This window comes from Pseudoliparis swirei, chromosome 8 (assembly GCF_029220125.1).
Source record: "Pseudoliparis swirei isolate HS2019 ecotype Mariana Trench chromosome 8, NWPU_hadal_v1, whole genome shotgun sequence".
Taxonomy (NCBI): domain Eukaryota; kingdom Metazoa; phylum Chordata; class Actinopteri; order Perciformes; family Liparidae; genus Pseudoliparis; species Pseudoliparis swirei.
The window spans coordinates 20,121,179-20,142,644 of record NC_079395.1 but is presented as its reverse complement, the minus strand read 5'-3'; the positions used below and the strand labels follow the sequence as shown (position 1 = coordinate 20,142,644).

Here is a 21,466-nt window from a genome sequence, read left to right as displayed (position 1 = left end):
GTGTGCGTGTGTGTGTGTGTGCGCGCGCGCGCGCGTGCAGTCTCGCATGCGTGCATGGATGTGGGTGTGAGAATGGCAGCAGCAGCCAGCAGGGTGGCCAGTATTCCCCCTGCGACGCAACCACAAAGCACTGATTCATCTGCTTTTTACATACACTAGAACATTTGTGAAAGTTTGTGTGCGTGTGCCTGTGTGTGTGCGTGCGTGCATGCGAGCGCTCGTGCGTGCAGTCTCTCTCTCACTGCTTCCTCTGCTCCAACGTGCTTGGTTCCGACTGTCCATCAGCACAAAGGAGTCTTCTGAAATGGCGTTGAGGTGGAGGAGTTGTGTGAACACATATCAAACAATGTAAAACACGTGTACAACAAGTCACAGGCATAATGATAATACATATAAGAACATTATGGCATAGCCTCTGTCACAGATGGCTCTGAAGCTTTTGGTTTCATCGGTTCTTGTAAATATACAGTATCCTCAAACTACTCTCTCACGAACCCTCGCCACACCATGCCAAAGTAAATGTCCATCAACCTGTCACCCAGACAGTAAAAGACAAAACCGTAGGCCAACGGGACAAAGGAATTTTTGTGCATGTTTTCTGTAAAAAAACTCACAAACTTTCTGCCAATCAACAAACCGGTTACTCAACCAGTAACTCAAACCTACTAAGCTGTGTCTACTTCCTCTATTATAATGACTGATGACTGAAACATAAAATGGTCTGCAAATGTATTGCTTTTGTTTCACTTAGTTAAAACATATGGTACTGTCCACGGTTTAAAATGATTCCTCCTGTATGCACATGCCAGAGGACATGGATTTGCTTTGCTGATTTTGTAGCATGTGAGGATGTTTTCCACATGTCCAAAGACGTGTGATTAGTTCTACAAGCATATGCTGCCCCCTCTTGGAGGAAAAAGAGACTTTTAGTAAAAGAAAAGGAAAAACCTTCTGCCCTCAGAGAGATATCTTATCTAATCTTAACAGAGAGGGCTGAAGCTCAAAAGAAGGCTATATTAATTGCCACATTAAGATTCAGAACAAAGACATCGGAGCAAACATCCACTCTGTGCAGTCTGGCTTTAAAATAATTTTAATCGTCTGTAAAAACAAAGTTTTCAAAAAGAGGACTATTGTAATCTTTTTTAATTTAATCACACACTACTGGAAGATAGAGACATCCAGGAAGCAGGGACATTTTTGTTTTGCTTGAAGAATTTGAACAGTGTATCTTGTTTGGTTCAGTGATGAGTCAATAGATAACTTGCAGATTTAGTTGTTTTCACCATCTGGTTTAATGGGTGACAGACATTCTGGATGGATCAAATATATACTCATTTCCACGAATATTCACAGGTCAGACCCTTCATAAGTAGACTCCAGGAGGATACTCCACTTTTCTACTTTGATGACAATCAAACATCCCAGAGGCATTTTGTTCTGAACATAAAACAGATTTATTTATTTTTGCCGCAAGCTTTTGCACTAGTGCACTATTTATTGAATGAATTCTCAAACACAACCTCCACCGTCAGGCAAGGGCCACGATAAAACCAATGGAACTTGAGTGTACATATGTGAAATAAACACAAAAATGTCTTCAGAATAAAGGGAACAAACCATCAAACCTCAAACCCAATCCCAGGTGAGTTAGCGGTGACCCCGAAGTGAAGCTCTGTGACACGGTCGCTGTCTGGCAACCACAAGGCCGTACATAGAATTGCGTCACCTTTTCGTCTTTCCCCGAGAGAAACATGACTCTGTGTGGCTATCGAATACAAAATGTTGACTATCTGCGTACCATCTCTCACATGTATCTGCTGGACTTTTTTATTTTGCAACTTTCAGTGTGCTTTGGCAACGTGAGCAATGGTCAAACAGTAGCGCACACAGACCGGCACAAAGAGTCCCAGATTTTAGGAAGCAGCCAGATAATGATTAACTTGCAGGCTCGATGACACAATCCCAAATTCCCCTGATGTCCAGGTCCAACTGACAAATCCACTTTGCGATGGGGAACATGCAGTGCGACATCGAGGACGCGGCCCTTATGGCCTCCGTCGCTCGGTCCGTCTGCCCTTTCCCAGACTACAACCCCGGTCCTCTTTTGAGCAACATGCTGTCCCTTAACTCCTCACATCACCTGCGGGACCGCTACGTGGAAGTCCAGTCCTCCCTGACCTCGGAGCAGCTGGAGGACTTCAACTGGAGCCTGAGAACCATTTTCGGCGAGAGGGGCAATGTCACCCTCGGCGGGGTGGGGGTGATGGCCCTGTCCCTGGCCGTGCTGTTCGACACGCTCGCTAGACAGGCCAGGGGAGAGCGGGTGTCGGACTCGGGCCCGTTCCAGGTTTATTTCTCAAGGACTTGAGTGGCTGCTACCCGCCGCACGCCAACACAGCCAGCGAGTACCTGAGGCTGGTCCCCCACATTGCGAACAACCCCACCAGGATGAGAGAGGAGACAGGGAGGTGGATATGCATCAGTCTGTATGGATACTGTAGTTGCAGATGTGAAACAGAGGACTTAAAAAACACTTTAACTAAGTTAATTTAAAAAACGTTGCAGTATCGTAAATGCGAGGAATAACTGAGAAATTGCGGCAACATGCATTCTCCAGCCATCTTGTGAGGGGTTGCTTGTTTTATAGACAATTTTCGGATTAAAGTGATTTTCATCACGCGGCTGATATTTAAACAAACAGTGACATCCCTGGTGTGCTGTATCCACATTCACGTGTGAGCAAAATTAGTTCAGAATGCATTTACTTTGTATGTTCGGTTCGGTTTGAGCGTTTGCAGATTGTTTAATGTCTTTCTTGTGTTTATGTGTGTGTGTTTGTTGTTGTTGTTGTTGTTGTTGTTGCCAAAGGTACTTGAGGCAGCTCCTGATCGATGACAACACTGCGGAAGACAACCCGGGCAGGAGCAATGGTGACATCGCAGGGGTCAACTTTATGCTCGGGCAGTTGGTTCGAAGCGGGCTGCGCATTCACCTGCTGCGCATCGCCAACTCCACAGCGGTGGACGACATAGTGAGGTCTGTTTTTGTGTTGAGACAAAGCCAAAAGAAAAACAAGGCCCCCGTAGAAAACGCCGCCACCAGTGGAGACGTGAGCAGAAGCAGAAAGAGACGCATTCCCGCCCCGGAAACCTCTGTTGTCTTCAACCTCAACTGCGATCCCGACGCGGCTAGCGATGTCTTTTTGGCCAAGGTGCGTGCTTCCAGCAACACACGAGAGGCTCTGAAGCGCTGCGTGCCATTCAACGGGCACCTGCCGAAGACGTGGTTGCACTACATTGCCCGGCTGGCTTGGCTCGACGTCATCAATGCCCCCATCTTTGATTTGGGACACGATCGCGAGTCACTGGTGGCTCAAAGAGAAAGCTTTGACCTGAGGGCCCACGCACACAGGAAGTGGGCAGAGTACTGAGAGGGGTTTAAAGTTTAATGATCAATGACTCACAGAAATCTATATTTTGGTTCACTACCAGATTTGATCAATCTTTGTCAATGTGGTGTGTGTGTGCATTGAATTGTGCGTCTTCTCTGTGGCACACAATTGTAAAAGGAATAAATGATTCATTGAATTTAAGATGAATAAAACTGATTGCTCCTGATGCTGCGTTGACTCATCCAGTGCCATTCGCCACATCCAAGCCCATTGAATCCATTAGTGTATCCATTCCTTTTCTCGCCAAGTTTGGTGTCAGGATTATTTTCCCTTTTGCTTTGAGAACAAAACTAGCTGTTTTATATAAATATAGATAAACGGTCACATACAGTAACTAAAAAGTACCTCCCTCTTAATCAGCTAGAACATTGAAATGCTGCTTACAGGTTAATGCATCAGCATTAATCCACTCATGTAATAAAATGCATTTTTGATTTAGGTCATCCCCATCCCCATCAGTTTATGGATGTGAATGATATCAGTAAGTTGTTTAAGTTCTCTGGGTGGTCGGAAACTATACAAAGCACTTTACAAGTAGGCCTACAGTCCATTTACCAAACGCGCGCGTACGCACGTTTTTTTCGGTTTCCTCTGCCCATCCTTGGACGCATATCTTCTGAGAGGATTAGTGCAGCCTAAAGGTGGAGCAAAAATTGTGAAGGTTTGTGTAGAATAATCCTTTGAGCTGAGAGAGAGAGAGAGAGAGAGAGAGAGACTCTTTGTGGCGCATTTGGAGAGGGACTGACTGATGGGCACTTTCCCCTGAGGAATGGACGTCCGATCAACGACTGTTTAATGGCAACATTTGTGACTGAGCTCCTCATCCTCTGTGAACAGAAATGGTGCACAAACTTCTGCTGCCCATTGGTGAGTTCACAGCTGTGCACCATGTTTCATAATAGGCAAACATCTAACTAAAAATAATCAAATAATCATTACAATTGGTTTATAATCCTGTTTCTTTTACATTACATTACATGTCATTTAGCAGACGCTTTTATCCAAAGCGACTTACAATAAGTGCATTTCAACCTAGAGTACAAACTAAGACCAACAAGAATACAGGAAGTAACATTTCCTCAACATAGTCGAACTACAAAAGTACCATAAGTAAGTGCTATTTAAGAGCCACTGAAGTGCAAATCTGTGTTTTAATCCAGATATAGTCGGAAAAGGTGTGTTTTCAGTCTCCGACGGAAGATGTAGAGACTTTCTGCTGTCCTGATGTCAGTGGGGAGCTCGTTCCACCAATCAGGAGCCAGGACAGCAAACAGTCTGGATTTCGAGTGATTAGCTCGAGGTGCAGGAGTCACAAGTCGGTTGGCTGTTGCCGAGCGGAGCGAACGTGCCGGGGTGTACGGTGTGACCATATCCTGGATGTAGACGGGGCCCGATCCGTTCAGAGCACGGTACGCCAGAACCAGTGTTTTGAAGCGGATGCGGGCAGCCACCGGTAACCAGTGGAGAGAGCGGAGGAGCGGAGTGGTGTGGGTGAACTTCGGGAGGCTGAAGACCAGTCGAGCTGCTGCATTCTGGATGAGCTGCAGAGGTCGGATGGCCTTAGCAGGTAGACCAGCCAGGAGGGAGTTGCAGTAGTCGAGGCGTGAAATGACCAGAGCCTGGATCAGAACCTGCGCCGCCTTCTGAGTAAGAAGAGGCCGTATTCTCCTGATGTTGTGCAGCATGTACCTACAGGAACGCGTTGTCGCAGTGATGTTGGCCGTCAGGGAGAGTTGACTGTCTAGTGTCACCCCGAGGTTCCTGGCAGTCAGGGTAGGGGCCAACACAGAGCTGTTGAAGGTGGTAGTCAGGTCATGGGTGGGGGAGCCTTTCCCTGGAAGGAATAGTAGCTCGGTCTTGTCAGGGTTGATCTTCAGGTGGTGAGCAGACATCCACTGAGAGATGTCGGTCAGACAGGCAGAGATTCGCGCCGCCACCCGTGTTTCGGACGGTGGAAACGAGAAGATCAGTTGGGTGTCATCGGCATAGCTATGGTAGGAGAAGCCATGCGAACGAATGACAGAGCCGAGAGAATTTGTGTACAGAGAGAAGAGGAGGGGACCCAGGACGGAGCCTTGAGGAACCCCAGTAGTGAGAGGACAAGGATCAGACACAGATCCTCTCCAAGTTACCCGGTAGGTGCGGTCTTTAAGGTAGGAAGAGAAAAGAGCGAGTGCAGTGCCTGAGATCCCCAGGTCCTGAAGAGAAGAGATAAGGATCTGGTGGTTCACGGTGTCAAATGCTGCAGAAAAGTCGAGAAGGATAAGGACAGAGGAGAGAGAGGCTGCTCTAGCAGTGTGAAGCTGCTCAGAGACAGCAAGGAGGGCAGTCTCTGTTGAGTGGCCGGCCTTGAATCCAGACTGGTGAGGGTCAAGAAGTTTGTTACTGTGGAGATAGGAGGACACTTGGCTCAAGATAGCTTGCTCCAGAGTTTTGGAGAGAAAAGGAAGAAGAGAGACCGGTCTGTAGTTGCTGACTTCAGACGGGTCGAGCGTGGGTTTCTTCAGGAGAGGGTTGACTCTCGCCTCCTTCAGAGAGTTGGGGAAACAGCCAGTTGAGAGGGAGCTGTTAATAAGATGGGTGAGAAAGGACAGAAGATGGTGTGCTTACTTGTGTAAATATTCTTTATCGTCTCTTTCGACTTCCGGGTCACGACATGGGAGGGAGGGGGGAGGGCGGCGGGATCTCGAGCATGCGCAAAGACGCAAAGTCCAGTTCCGAATCGAATTCAGAGTTACATGCCGCGAGAGTCGAATTATCAACTGGATCGGACCGAGCTAGCCAGGGGTGTTAATCGGACCGAAGTCGGACCGCACATAGTCCGACTAAGGTGTTTACATGAAACGGATAATTCGATTTCAGTCCGACTAAGCCAATAATTCGATTGCATGTAAACGCACTGAATGACAGCTATCTCCCCACTTGCAGCCGCTCCCCGACAGTGCATCGACTTGTTCTTCGAAGACAGGTATTCCATCGAGCCGTCCTTGTAGTGTAAATTCGACCACATTGAGGTCCGGGATGGGCCGTTCGGTTTCTCTCCCATCTTCGGGCGCTTCTGCGGGCAGGAGAGCCCGGCATACGTCCGCTCCAGTGGGAGGTACCTGTACATCAAGTTTGTAGCCGATGGCGAACTGGAGGCCATCGGTTTCTCCGCCCGGTACAACTTCACGCAAGGTGAGGGATGGACGAAAGGGAAAGAACACGGCGTACAAAAATAATCGACCAATTCTGTCTTGAAATTATAAACATTTGGTAAACATGGCCTTTGAGATGGATTAATCAGTGTTCTTTTAGATGAACTTTACTTGCGTGAGTTTACTCGCTTGACAAGTTGTGGTTCATTCCCATCATTCGCTTCATACCTATAATTAGCGCCATAGAGGGGTGGGGGGGTGGGGGGGCGGGGCTTATCTGCATGCCTTTAGTCCATGGAAACAGTTATCATTTCAGTCATCCATCATGGAAGAACTAACCACTAGTTCTGCGTTATACTTGTTGCGGACATCACACAAATGTTGGATTATCTAATGCCCCTGTGTCTGGGTTCATAACATTAATATCATATCATATATATATATATATATATATACTGTATATTTATACATAACATCACCTCTAGGCTCACAGAGCTTGGTGACTTTCACCGACTCCGTCTAAATAACTGCTTCCAGCGCAATAAGAGCAGCAGCAGCCAGTTAGATTCACCAACAGTGGAGCATCTCAACGCTAATTGCTTTCGCAACTCAGCGTCGGGCACATTTTTTGCCACGGTTGAAACATCTTAACGGTATATTTAAAAATCAGAATCAGTAGTTCAATTTCACAGTTATTTGCTCATTTTACTTAATTTGGGAGAGATATCATGCTTGTTTTCAGGTTTACGTTAGTTTTTTTGTTTGACACAAGAACATGTTTACATGCTTTAATGTTGAACAAAGCATGTTCTTTTCCTTATGCCGTCTGACCAAATTCACCTACAATCACCCTTGGTCTGAAAGCTCTGTTTTAGCTCCTGTCTCGTTACAAAGGTGCACTAAAAGGTGCACCATTTGAACCTTTGGAACATTGGACGCCTTGAGAACTTGTTGGGGAAAATCATATAACCTTGGTTGAACTTCTTAGAGTTAGCCAACATAAATAATGATGTACCTTGCTATGACGCTCTGTTATTTAACAGATGTTCTCCTGAATGCGGACTACGATCCCTTGTTATCTAGTGCGGTTGGGTCACTGTCACCTTGATCCAACCAGAGTAAATCATGTGCCCGGCTCTTCAAATAATTGATGTGATTGGTTAAAAGGTCTGATGGGAGGGTTACATTTACACTACAAATATGTGCTAAATATTCTAGAAAGATGGACTTGTTCACCTGTTGGATGTTGCCTTGTGCTCATTAATACAGTCCCGCTGGGTTGCTACATAAAATCATTGTCTCTCTACTCTTCATTTTTGCCACAACAAACTACCGTTACAAAGGTGCACCATTTTGTGCATTCGGTATCGTCATTCTCGTGACATGGAAGAGGAGACAAATCTGATTGGCTTTTTTAATCACGCGTTTTCTGATCGATGCGCACACACACACAAAATAAACTGGCTCGGGAGTGTCTCTTGATACCCAATAAGCAATGAACTTCTCTGTGAAATAAAAGCATTGAGTATTAGTTGTCCCTATGTGGACTCTAAGGTCACATGAGCATGTGTCGTTGTAGGGCACTTTCCCAAACAACAGATCTTTTTTGTTTCCCTCAACGATTCCTTTTGGGATTAGCAGACAAAGGGGGAAATAACACAATTCATGAATTTTCATTTTTCTGCGATATTGTTGACCCTGGATCTGGCGAGCTGCCGCACTGTCTAGTTGGCAGGATGATGTTGAGAGTATTACTACAAGCCCTTCAACTCCTTTCCTTGGCACTTTCTCCCAGTCCACCAACATGCAAGGAGTTTCACAATAGCTAACTCTTTTTTACGCAGTCTCCATCCCCCTTTGGGCCCGATTACGTATTCCAATTAAAACACACTTTGACACACATTTGCGATTTATTATGTCAAAATCAAAAAAGCGTTACATATTGTGACTTTGATATTGTTTTGGTTGCACGCTGCTGGGAATGTAGTCTCATTTCCATTTGTAGTGCAGGCACAGCAGCTGCAGCACAAATACACACAAACACCCCCCCCCCCACACACACACACACACACACCGTTAATGAAAGCTTGTCTTCAGGGGAATACAGCTTGTCAGTGCTGAGCTGCAGTAGCAGCTTAAGGGAGTCCAAGGCAGAAGCTTCATTAGCAGCAGATTTTATAGGCTACCTACACTGACGGGAGGGGGCAAAGTTTAATCTGCATCCCATCCAGCTATCTTTATTTCTTAATTTTCTTTCTTTCTTCCAAAAATGATCTGTATATTCTCATTTAATTCTGTAAAGCGTTGCTCCAGTTAAAGGTTAGTCCTGAGAGTCCGCCCCACACATTTTAGGTTCAGTTTTTATAAACAATTGCTAAACCTAGTGGCAAAGTCGGCAACATTCAGTGCGTTTACATGCATTCGAATTATTGGCTTAGTCAGACTGAAATCGAATTATCCGTTTCATGTAAACACCTTTGTCGGACTATGTGCGGTCCGACTTCGATCCGATTAACAGCCCTGGATAACTCGATCCGATCCAGTTGATAATTCGACTATCGCGGCATGTAACGGTGAATTCGATTAGGAACTGGACTTTGCGTCTTTGCGCATGCTCGAGATCCCGCCGCCCTCCTCCCTCCCTCCCTCCCATGTCGTGACCCGGAAGTCGAAAGAGACGATAATGTCACTATTAACATCATGCAAGAATAGTAGAGGGATGTAGCTTCGCCTTGCTCTCTGTTCGCCATCTTTCTCGAAATGTTGATGTTGTTGTTGTTGGTTGTTGTTGGTCGTGGTGAAGAGGTCAAGCGGAAATGACTATCACCACGAGTTGTTATGAAAACAGCGCCACCTATCGTATCGGATATGACATGCTTTCGGCCAATGATTCGAATTACTCACTGCCATGTATATTGGGATAACAGCAGATCCCCCAAAAGATAGCATAGTCCGACTAAAGCAAGATTCGAATTATACCATCATGTAAACGCACTGACTGACTGCCTCCCCTCCAAAGCCAATCCCCCAAATGTATCATAAAACATTACGAACGTAAATAACTTGGTAATTGCAGGAAGACTGGCAGGTAGCCTCGGTATCTGATTGGAGCCGGATCAAATGATTGGATTTGCCCAATAATACACGTACCCCCATTTGAGAACCACTGGTCTAGAACACGTTATCCAGCTTTGAATAACCAGGGTCCTGAAAACATTAACTATCCTTTTGTGAGATATTTTTCATTCTTGGCAGATCACAGATCACGACAAGTTGCTTTCGTCTGTTTATATTAAAATGTAATGAGTATCCCGTGCCAAATGTTAATCTCCTGTCTAATTCCTCTCCTCACTGGTGGCCGAAGAAAATGAATGCATACACACTTTTTTTTAATGAACTGCAGCAGTTTGAAAGGGTCGCTGCGCACTACATTTATCAGGTTTTGTTGCGCGATGTGTGAACAATGTGAGAGAACTGTGTTCTCATGTTAATATTTAAGTTCATATGTTGTGTGTACAAGATGTCTCTTCTTAGCTAAATGCTTTTAATATCTAATGTTGGATAGTTTGGACATTTGTAGACACATTGTTCAACAACAACTAGATGATAATCTACCAATATGCTAACGATAAAAGCGGGGTATGGTTTTAAAATAAACTCACTCTTATCTCCACTCCGTTTCCTTTCAAGCACATTTCTGTCCTGTGTTTCATTGGGTGTCAAATAAAGGGTGCGTTATTTGGGATTTAATTAAGGTTCTTTGAAGTTTCCCCTCACTCAATGTCAAACTACATAGAGTATCTCCAGGAGAATTTGGAAAACAAGAAAGAAGGGACATTTTTATAACCAAGCTGATCACACTGTTGGCAGGGGGCCTAATCCGTCCCGAACTAAACCGGTATATCAGGATTCATAATCCACCTGAGCAAGTAGATTCATCAGCACAAAGGTTTAGAACACAATTTCTCCTCCCTGTCTCTTGCTGTGAGACATGGAAGAGACATAGTGTGTGTTTTTCTTCATTTTTTTGATGAAGGGCATCTGGGGAGTTTAAATGAGAGCAGGGGGACTGCGCTGGTCCGTAGATTATGTGTAAACCGGGTCCAGCTGTGATTTTGTTTTGCAATATTTCTTTAATATTATCATTTTTATTCTGTTGTATTTTTTTGGCATCGTATTATTTTTCTCGGTGAATATTGCATAAGCACATTTCGAATACTTCAGCGAAGGTTTTAATATATTGAGAAATGATCAGTTTTAAACAACATCCACTTTCAAATCCATATAAAGAGAACACACATGGTACTCAACTCTATCAATAACGTGAAAAGCCTTTATGTTCCATATATGTGGAATACGACTTTAAAATGGTTTAATTTTGTATGTGACCGCTGATTGTGGAGAGACTTGAGTAAATGTTCCAAAGATGTATTTATTTGTTTGAATATTATGTTTTGCTTTCAGATCCGGAGTTCAACGGGCTTGGGGAACTGCCAGCTCTGCCATGTGAGTATTTAATTTATTTTTTATATCCTCTTAGACCTGCTGCAAATGGATAACAGTAACAGCTGAAGGTCATCATTCAAATTTTGACCTACTTTTATATAATGTGACTTGAGTCCTCATGTTCACTGAACGGATAATCAGAATCAGAATCAAATCAGAAACATTTATTTGCTACGGGTTTTAGACACACAAATAATTTGACTTGGCAGCTGGTGTGTACATTAGACAGACAAACAACAACAACAACAATCAAAAGTCAACATAGTGCAATAATTTTAACATTACATTTACAATAGTATAAGATCAAATAAATCTGTTCACGAGGGTCAGTGGGGGATCTGGGCTCTGTTCATGAGGGTCAGTGGGGGATCTGGGCTCTGTTCATGAGGGTCAGTGGGGGACCCGGGCTCTGTTCATGAGCCCGACTGCCGACGGGATGAAGCTGTCAGTGTGGTGTGAGATCTTGGACCTGATGGACCTCAGCCTCCTGCCAGAGTGGAGGGACCCGAACAGGGAGTAGAAGGGTTTGCAGTGGACGATGAGGGACTCCAGGTCCGGAGGACAGCGCTGCAGAGCCACAGCCATGTCCCTGCACCAGCCGCTTTTGGGGTAGAAGCAGACTCCTCGACCCGCCGGTCAGCTCCGTGTCACGGTCCGCTCCGCACAGCTGTAAGCCAGCCAGCCGGAGGTCCGCCATCGATCCACAGAGCCAGGTCCCCATGAAGCACAACACGGAGGACAAAGTGAAGTCTCCGTCTTGCCCCACCAGCAACTGAAGTTCATCCAGTCAAGTGCACAGCAATTAGACGCCGGAGAGGAACATGCCCGGCAGCAGGGGCGTTTTTTCCTACAGGCTCTATAGGCGGCCGCCTAGGGCACCTTTCAGAGGGGGGGCGTAAAAAAATGCGCCCAGCAAAACAAACAAAAAAACAAGATTTTTTGTGTTTTTTTGCTGGGCAGTTTTTTTTTGCGCCCCTATCTATATAGCCAACCAATATTTTGACATTTAAACGAAAACGGAAGGGGTCTCCTTGGTGTTATCAGAACATGCTAGCACAGAGGGGCGTTTGGTTAGAGTGTGTGTGTTCAAGAACTTTGAAGAATTAGTGAATAATATGTGCCACAAGTGACCCAGACCTTCTAAGATTGTTGTTTGCCAGCCATCAACAGAACAGAAAACAAAAACAACATTATGTTGATCAGGGGGGCGTGGCCGGAGCGTAGTTCAGCACAGACGTGACATTTTCTCAGGGATTTTGTTCTTTATTTAATGTTTGTTCATTGTTGCGATCGTTGTTCTGTTTATTTGAAAGAAATTCAGTCTTGCAGGGCAAAATAGCGTTTGAAAGTTGCAATTCCGTTTTCGTGAAAAATCGTTTTTAATTTTAATTTTATTTGGGGGGGGGGGGGGGCACGAGTGAAGTTCGCCTAGAGCGCCAAATGTGCTCGGGCCGCCCCTGACCGGCAGCGCTGCACGGAATCCGCAAGTGTGGAGACGCACCCACCCGTCCACCCCTCCTCCGCCGCCCCATAGCGTGGGAAAGGAGACCGCACCCTTTTTACAATCTCACATTGATAAACACAAAAAAATATTGTTATCCGCAGATTGTGAGTTTGAGCTGAGCAGTCCGGAAGGCTTTGTGGAATCTACCCAGATAGCCGGAGAGGGCCGAGCGCTACCCACTGAGGCTGTGGACTGCAGGTGGTACATCAAGGCCCAGCCAAAATCGAGGGTCTGTATAAGTCAAACTGCTGTTGGTGTGTGGTGGTGGTGGTGTGACATGTAAATGGTTTATCCTTCTCACAGCAAATACAAAATAATAGACTCTCTTGGCGAACATGTGTCTTCATTTTCAAGCTGGCAAAGTGGATATCAAGTTGATCAAGTTGCTAACATAGCTAACGTATATAGGGTGACCATATCCATAACACCAAAAAAGGGGGACACTATGCGGTATTTTGTGAGGCTGTCAATAATTGCATAGGACTTTGGCGTGCTCCCCTCTACAATACAACGTTGTGTGATTATACATGATGTATATGTAACAGAATAGTCTTGAAGAGTCTTAAAGTTTTTGTTCACAGTATTTGTATTCATTCAATACATTGTGGTGTTCCAAAACTGACCATTGAGATGAAAAGTGCTGAGTGCCACAAGGGATAACATTTGTGGACTTAAAATGTACACATTAAATCACAGGTCACATAAATAGTAAACAGATAAATTAATGTTTTAAAAGATTAAAACATTTAACACATGCAATAATACAACTGTTATAAGGTCATGATCTGACAAATCACTCACATTCACTATTTATACCTTGAATACTTTTAGAAATGGGTTAACATTCTCTCTGAATCACTTTAACAAGATTAAACATAAAGTCCTAAGCTGTATTGCACTGTAAAGACAATACACTGAGTATGTCTTGTTACTGCACAGGGCATATGTCCAAAAATGGTCATTACATATCAATTCTAGTTTCTACAGAGGAACCTTCTGATCAAATATGGTGCCTACATTTTTAATGCCGTAATTTCACTTATTTTATTAAGTCCTCCACAAACAACACTCATGTACTCACTTCGCACAACCATTCAAGCATAACATGTGTGAGTTTCATCTGCCATGTTTAGTTTAGTTGTTTGGACATAAAATGTAGAGAGTCGAGCTGCCAAATCGTCTTTTCCGGGACTCGGAAAAAGGAGAAAATCAAACTCAGACCTGGTCTCTGCTGATTGGTCAAATGGCACAACGGTGGGTGTAGTGATGTAGGGTGATCTCTGCTGATTGGCTGGGTGAAGTCCATATGATTATTGAACTCACTGAGGCGCGGGAAGGACACCGTTAGTACACCGTACGGAAGTGCCCATATATGGTCGCGCGGCTCCCAAAAGGAGGAAAAATCCGGACGGGGCATTGAAAATCTGGACTGTCCGGCCTAAATCCGGACGTCTGGTCACCCTAGGCCTGGGGCTTAGTGAAGGGTGTTGTGGCAAAATGATGAGCAGAAAGATATTGATTTGGTGAAACAACCCAGCAGGAAGTGTTTAATGAGCACAAGGCAGCATTGAACAAGTTCAACAAATCCATCTTTCTAGAATATTTAGAGTGTAAATTCAGCCCTCCCATCAGACCTTTCAGCAATCAAATCAGTTGTTGGAGTCAATGACCAGAACAAGTAGCCAGAGCCCTTCCTGCTTCCCGAACATGTTGTGTTCTTTTTAAGAGTGTTCCTCTGGACCAAGCTTACCGAAAGAACCTGGCACATGATTTACTCCGGTTGAGTCAAGATTACCATTTTCAGAACCTGGCAAACGATTTACTCCGGTTGGGTCAAGATTACCATTTTCAGAACCTGCTTATGATGCAGTTTCCTTTTATTGTTGCCCACATCCTCATTTCCAGGAAACATCTGTTACATAACCAAGTATCATAACAAGTTAGATAATTGTTTCTGTTGTCTAACTCTAAGGAGTTCAAACTAAGTTATATGATTTTCTCCAACAAGGGCTTTTGTAAGAAATGTGGAAGAGCCGTATGCTTTTTACCCACAGATCTACATGCGCTTTCTGGAGTACGAGATGCAGAACTCGAATGAGTGCAAGCGAAACTTTGTCGCCATCTACGACGGCAGCAGCTCGGTTGAGCACCTAAAGAATAAGTTCTGCTCCACGGTGGCCAACGATGTCATGCTGGTGTCCTCTGTCGGCGTGGTGAGAATGTGGGCAGATGAGGGAAGCAGGAAGAGCAAATTCAGGATCCTCTTTACAACTTTCCATGAGCGTGAGTGAATCTCCATTTATCTTCTATATGAGAGAGTAGAGGGCCCAACAATGAAATGATAACGCTTCCCCAGTGGCATTTTGGTTACTTCTCTATATTAGTTGCCGTCATCATTTAAAAATGTCATCAATAAACCTCTTCAAAAAGGTTATTCAGAAAGTATATTCGTCCAAATCAGAAAACTGCACAATACTTTCAAGAGGCATATGGCTAGCGACAAATGAGGAATGACTGTTAGCTGTGTAATAGATAGGGATTTTCATTCGATCATGTCGGCTCCAGTTACTGTGGGGTTTTTATTTTCATTCAATGAAGAATGTAAAAAAAAAAGTTTTACTCAGTAATTTCCGCAAAAGCATTCATAAGAACCCATACAACAAGTTTTTACAATTGTTCTGAACGTTTCAGACACAAATCCGTTTTAGGTAAGAAAGCAACTTTGTAGAGTGACAATATCAATGTTGGGTGTTTTTAACTTGCTGCATCCCATTGGCCAAGTTAAAAAAGTAAAGAAATGAAAAAGCTATGATTAGAAAATGACCTACTTGAATTTGGTGGTAATGTCCACATGGACAGAGTGACTTTGTATTGTAATTGAATTACACAAGCTAATTGATCCACTGAATACCATTTAACAAATACCTATAATTTAGCCTACTGTGTACAGCCCCATGACTCTAGCATTTTCTCCTTCAGCTCCGTGTGAAGCGGAAACTTTATTTTGCCATAGCAACATGTGCATCAACCACACCCTTGTCTGCAACGGTATACAGAACTGCGTTTATCCATGGGACGAGAATCACTGCAAAGGTACCCTACGACACAATAGGCAGAGAAAGCGGTCGATCGTTGGCTGCAGCTGTACGGATAAGTGATTCCTCTCTGTGTTGTCTCCCTAACTAGAGAAGAGGAAAGCCAGTATCCTGGACACGCTGGACCACACTAACATCACTATCATTGTAGTGACCTGTGGCCTGGTTGTCATCCTGCTCATCATCTCCGTCATCATCCAGGTCAAACAGCCACGCAAGAAATACATCATCCGCAGGTGATATTAAGTTCTTCCAGCCAATCTCCATGCAAAATTCCATATTTCGGGCAAAAAGACGATGGGAAAACCAGATGCACTGGTCTGTATTCTTATGGAGACAATGGCTCATGGCTAGTGGTGGAAAATAACCAAGTACATTTAGTTAACCATTGTGCTTTAAAACAATTTGATATATGTCAAAATTGGCTATTTCCATCCTATGCTACTTTTCTACTCTACCATACTTCAGCGGGAAATATACATTTATTTTGATTTAAAGTTACTTTGCAGATTCAGATTTTTGAATAAATATACAATCAACTAATACATAATAATAATAATAATAATAATAATAATAATAATTCCTTGAAAAACAATAGGTTCCTTTACAACAAATTCGTAATCCAATACTATAATGTATATTATTTTGAGCCATTCTGCGTAATGAGTACTTTTACTTTCAGTATATTTTCAAGCTAATGTTTCGATACATTTACTAAAGTATTTATACATTTTAGTATGACTACTTTTACTTCGGTAAGAGTACTTCCTCCCCCACTGCTAATGACTATGTGTAAAGTAGAGGCAATCCCTCTGTAGTTTCTCTTTAGTACCTAGAGTAATGTTTATGTCAATGTTGTATTTAAAGTTATAACACTGTCGCCAAGTAGTAAAATACAACAGCTTTAATGCAGCTTGAACAATAAAAACGTATTTGATAAAATGCAGACAAAAGCTTGACCGCTACCTTCTGGTGTCATTGTAACCAGTTCCTATTCGGGTTTATTCAATAAACTGGGACAATTAAGTTAGTTTAAAGAATTAATGTCGCTTTCCACAGAGAGGACTTTGACTCTGCCCTCCTCCACCCCGGTTTTGAGCCCCCTCACTACGAGCTCTGCACTTTGCGCCTTGCCCCGTCCGGCGATCTGACCGATGCCGCCATGGCCGAGGACTACGAGAAGTTCCACAATCTCCGCCGCTCCTCTTCCAAGTGCATCCGTGACCACCACTGCGGCTCCTTCCATGGCAGCGTGCACGGCAGCCGCAGTAACCTGAGCATTAGGGATGCCAACATCGTGGCTGACGAGGGGGCTCACCCGCCGGCGATGGTGAGCCAGCAGTCACCGTGCCTCCCCCACCACAACACGCCGATGGGACGAAAGAGCATCCTGGTAATGAAGCACAGTTACTCTCAGGACGGGGTGGAGGGGTACAGGGCGGAGGAGGAGGAGGAGGAGGAGGATTCGAGGATGGATGAAGGCCCCATCACCAGCCGGCCCCACATGCATCACCACCAGATCCACAGGGGCCCATCGGGGCTGGACCAAGCTGTCCACCGCACACTGTCTAATGACCTCTAATGTCAGGCTACACATAAAGATACGGGGGGAAAGAGGTCATCACCTTGATTCTTTATCTGGGGATGTGACAACCCTAACCCTTTTTAAAAATAGATTTCAGTGTAACTTATAGGAATAAATGCTGATCTTTTACAGCTCTTGTGAGTGTTTCTTGGTCTCAAATAAAAGGGAACTTATACATTGTGTATGCAACACAAATAGAGCTTAAGGACCAACCATTTATTATTTATAATAGAGTTTAACAGCAACTTTACATTTTTAATACTACTACTTTTAATGCATCACAGCTCCCTTTTTGTGTCACATATTTACATTTAAGATTATTTTATGAATGAGGTGTCAACGTGTTTTCTATGTTTGGACATCAGGCCACCACCAAAGCAAGGAAAATGTTGCAACTCTTGAACATTACTTTTCCTTACAGAGGTTTTTGTGTTGAGGATATGTCCAGAATCAAACAAGAATAGACGACGGATATTATAAAGTACAGGATATGATGGAAACGTAAACATCAGCATACATGCAAATGCAAACATACTGTTTTGCAGGTATAATACTGGCTTAGAATTTATAGGGTACGTTGCAGTGTGAAGGGATATATTATGTATTGGTTTGTTTTGTTTGTTCGGATGAACTTGTTACTGTTTATTGATGTTTTCAATTTGGGTGATTTCCTTCTGTTGACTGTCTTTTTATTTTTGTTCAATTAACATCTTCTTCTCCCTTCAATCGGCATGGCACCATGGCATTGGCATTTCATTTGCGTGTGCGTATTTATTTGAGGCTGCCACCTCGCTTTAAAAGGATTTCACTGACCAGGGAACGAGGGCGGAACCATCGTGCGCTCATCTTTGTCCCCCCGTCGGATGAGAAAGAGCGCTGCACAAATCAGAACTCACGAATAACAGGACCATTGCTTTTTCAGTGGCTCATTATTGAGTTAATTATATTTCTTTGTTGAAATTTTGGCTTTGCATAATGAGCAGGTGGGCACTGAATACAATAGGTTTGATTTATGACATTCACATTAGTTTGCTAGCGGGCTTAGCTAAACTATAGGTAGCCGAGTGCCAGCTGTCATTCGTGCATTTCAAGTTCAGCTAAAGTACGCTCGCGTTCCGTTAAGCTCGCGACATGTCACAAGAGGGGCCTCTCCTGGCCTCTGCGGAGGGACAATTGAAGAGCGACGTTAAGGTGAAAAAGAGCCGGAGTCGCGTGGGCGTCATTGTCACGGGCCTGCTGGGGGGGTCGCTTGTTGTCTTGTACGCGGTGGCCGCTCCGTTTATCGCTCCCGCCCTGCGGAAGTACTGCCTCCCGTTCGTCCCGGCGACCACAGCCCAGGTGAAGAACGTCCTCGGTGTGCTGCGAGCCAGATCAGGGACCCTGGCGGACATTGGCAGTGGGGATGGGAGAATAGTAAGTGATGTGTGCTGTCTTACCCTGTGGAGGCAACACACATAATATTATTAATAATAATAATAATATTACCAAGATCAGCAAAACCACTGCCATGGAAGTAAACAGGATGTCGGTGACCTGCTCAATATGTTGACTACATTTCCCAGACTCATATTTTTGACTTATCCACCTTTTGCATATTATTTCTACAATGGAAATCAAATATTGTTCAGAAAGTTTTTTCCAACACTGTTGCAAACAGCTGCAAGTTGCTAACTAATTACTTGTTCCCTGAAAAGGGCCTTTTTGTGTAACTACATTATTTTTCAGTTTTTGGTAACCTTTTTTCTGGCAGTTTACTGCTTACCTTTGTTCCATTTCAGGTTATTCACGACTCCCTCCCTCTTTGCAGGTGATCGCAGCGGCCAAGCACGGGTTTCAAGCGTCCGGCTTTGAGCTGAACCCCTGGCTGGTGTGGTATTCTCGCTACATGGCCTTGAGAGAGGGAGTCCACCGTTCCACCTCCTTCCATATCTCAGACCTGTGGAAGGTCAGTGATACCTGAATAACATAGTAATTAGTAGTGGTGACTCCATTTTGGGAAAATTCATTAATTTGATCACAGCAGTTGAAGTATTTTCTTGTCTGAATGTTGCTAGGTCAGTTTTGCTCAGTACTCCAATGTTGTCATATTTGGAGTCCCTCAAATGGTGAGTTAAAAAATAAATACAAATCTTTTTTTAAAAGTAATTTAGAGGAATCCCAAAGTTTTACTCTTGATGTCCTAATTATTGCTGTCCGTATCTGCAGATGGACCAGCTGGAGCTGAAGCTGGCAAGCGAGTTACCGTGTACAGCCAAGGTGGTGGCCTGCCGCTTTCCCTTCCCTACTTGGGTCCCTGAACATTCTGCCGGCGAGGGCATAGACACCGTGTGGGTCTACGACGCCAAGACATTTAAAAACCACCTGCAACATGGAATGGCAAGGATGACAACTCCAGAACATGAGGATAAATCAGATTCACACACATGAATGCAAACACTTGGCGTATAACTGAAATTCCTGGGGAAGACTGTTGTCCTTAAACACATCAATGTCCTTGACTGTAAGATTGAACCAAGTTGTGAAAAGGCCCTGATTGATACCGGCCTCGATGAGCGTTTAAAGTGGGTTGCCTCCTGTCACCACAGGGTTATCAGCCTCATCATGTCTGCACACTCATGCCTAAAAGCAGGTGAATGATCAACCAGGTATTTTGTGTTTTGTATGTGTGTATGCTCAAAACCAGCCCAGGAATAAAAGGGAACACAAATGGTACTGTTAATTACCAAATGAAAGTTAAAAGAAGTGGCACACGCCATGCTCGTAAATGATTGCATTACTCGGTTTAGCAATATAAAGTTTAATTATTATTTACAGAAGGAAAAAAGTGTTGCCAAGTGGCTGTCAAATGTAGCATGTCTGTCTCACAGAAAACTCCACTGTGCCCTATTGTATTTTTCTTTTCAGTGTGCGTTTATAAATAAAGGTTGATTGCGCTGGGCTGCCACCTAGTGGTAGAAATAGCGCACTGTCTAGTTGTGGCGCTGAGCTGGTCCTGACCGCGAGCTAATGCACTGTGAAGGGGAAAAGAGGTGTTGTTGTGAAACGCATGGTCACGCCACAGACAGTCAGCGCTCGAACTAAACACTTACTTGAAATGTGTACACGTAGATGGCTGCCAGTCATCGCTTTTATACTGACTGAGCGCGGAGCAGGGCCGCCCCAGTAGCCAGCCAAGATGGACACCGCAGAGGAAGGTAGCTAATGTTACAACTCGATCAAACTTGTCCGTGTTAACTAACCACAACTGATACAAACGAGGGGTTGAGCACGCGCTAACTCATTAAGTGCCGTCATTGGTAATGACCCGGTTCAGCATGTTCTGACAGTCGGGACAAGTGTTCAGATTTTAGCAAACGTATTATTATTAAAGAAGTCGCTAAGATGGCAAATTAGCTCGCCAGCTAACTACCGCTAGCATTAGCTAGCTGCAGCTAGTTGGCTATCAGCTGTGGTAAGACGCCGTCAGCAGCAATGGGTGACGATTTGCTTTAATGGACAAGACGACTCCCACAAGTGGGCCGTTATGGGGTGTCGACGTCCTTGCGGATGACCGTCTCTCCATTAAAGTCAGTCCCAAATAAGCTAACTAATTATGATATGTCAGGTTAGTTAATAGCACGCTCTCGCTAAATAGGTTTAACGTTACCGTTAGAATGTGGCTGAAAGGACACCAGGCGACCATAACGTTTCATTTGGGGGGACATACACCGTGCGACCATGCCACTCGACGAAGCTTTGTCATGACAGCTGTTTGGTGTTGTGTGTTTAGGTGTGATGAAACATAACGTCACGTGTTCATATTTAACATCACTAAATGTTTATACATGAAGTCAGTCAAGTGGTCTCTGGATATCCTCACTGGTGTTATGCCCCATGGCTAATTATAGTTATTTTGGTCATCTAGGGACACACATGTACTCCAAGGATTACAGTTTGCCCTACGAATAGGACCTGTTTGTATTCACTGTTGAGACACAGACGTATCCCAAGTCAGTGTTTAAAATCCTGAAACTTACATGTGCTGCAGAAAGCTTGCATGAAGAACAAAATAAAATAGGTGCCATCAGATATTATGCCATGAGCCTGTCACCAGTCCGAATCAAGGTAAATTACATGATCTGTGGTTAATACGAATAAAAATGCAGTGTGCATTTAATTTGAAATGGGGGGGAAATACAACATCTC

General features: G+C 44.2%; 3 protein-coding genes and 1 long non-coding RNA gene across 14 annotated transcripts in view; 3 read left to right on the top strand and 1 right to left on the bottom strand.

Annotated features, from left to right (window-relative positions):
• Window positions 1–4,278: 4,278 nt before the first annotated feature.
• On the top strand, window positions 4,279–17,415 carry LOC130198443 (neuropilin and tolloid-like protein 1). 2 transcript variants are annotated; one of them, XM_056421609.1, is made up of 7 exons: window positions 4,279–4,321; window positions 11,056–11,097; window positions 12,703–12,830; window positions 14,656–14,884; window positions 15,581–15,694; window positions 15,788–15,932; window positions 16,756–17,415. In XM_056421609.1, the coding sequence occupies exons 1-7, from the start codon at window positions 4,294–4,296 to the stop codon at window positions 17,276–17,278; spliced, it is 1,209 nt and encodes a 402-aa protein (XP_056277584.1). In that variant the 5' UTR covers window positions 4,279–4,293; the 3' UTR covers window positions 17,279–17,415. The 2 variants fall into 2 exon arrangements, with proteins under 2 accessions (XP_056277584.1, XP_056277583.1); XM_056421608.1 differs by lacking the exon at window positions 4,279–4,321 and having other exon boundaries at window positions 10,973–11,097.
• Window positions 17,312–20,241, top strand: LOC130198444 (ATP synthase subunit C lysine N-methyltransferase-like). Its single transcript, XM_056421610.1, has 4 exons — window positions 17,312–18,694; window positions 19,089–19,226; window positions 19,336–19,386; window positions 19,487–20,241. Exons 1-4 carry the CDS (start codon window positions 18,413–18,415, stop codon window positions 19,706–19,708), a joined length of 693 nt encoding a protein of 230 aa, XP_056277585.1. The 5' UTR covers window positions 17,312–18,412; the 3' UTR covers window positions 19,709–20,241.
• Window positions 18,601–21,296, bottom strand: LOC130198445 (uncharacterized). Of its 5 annotated transcripts, XR_008832630.1 has the most exons (5): window positions 20,928–21,296; window positions 20,371–20,418; window positions 19,524–19,642; window positions 19,044–19,217; window positions 18,601–18,718 (listed from the first exon to the last, which is right to left on the bottom strand). It is a non-coding gene; the product is annotated as an uncharacterized LOC130198445 (long non-coding RNA). The 5 variants fall into 5 exon arrangements; XR_008832632.1 differs by lacking the exon at window positions 20,371–20,418 and having other exon boundaries at window positions 20,928–21,294; XR_008832629.1 differs by lacking the exon at window positions 20,928–21,296 and having other exon boundaries at window positions 19,044–19,237; window positions 20,371–20,921.
• The window catches only part of LOC130198442 (E3 ubiquitin-protein ligase MARCHF6-like), a 50,927-nt gene continuing 49,800 nt past the window's right edge, over window positions 20,340–21,466 (top strand). For all 6 annotated transcript variants that reach the window (XR_008832627.1, XM_056421604.1, XM_056421602.1 and 3 more), the window contains exon 1: window positions 20,340–20,475. Coding sequence is in view for 5 of the 6 variants with exons in the window: in XM_056421604.1 (XP_056277579.1) it covers window positions 20,457–20,475 (19 nt within the window). In the remaining variant the exon portion in view is untranslated. The remainder of the gene's footprint in view (window positions 20,476–21,466) is intronic.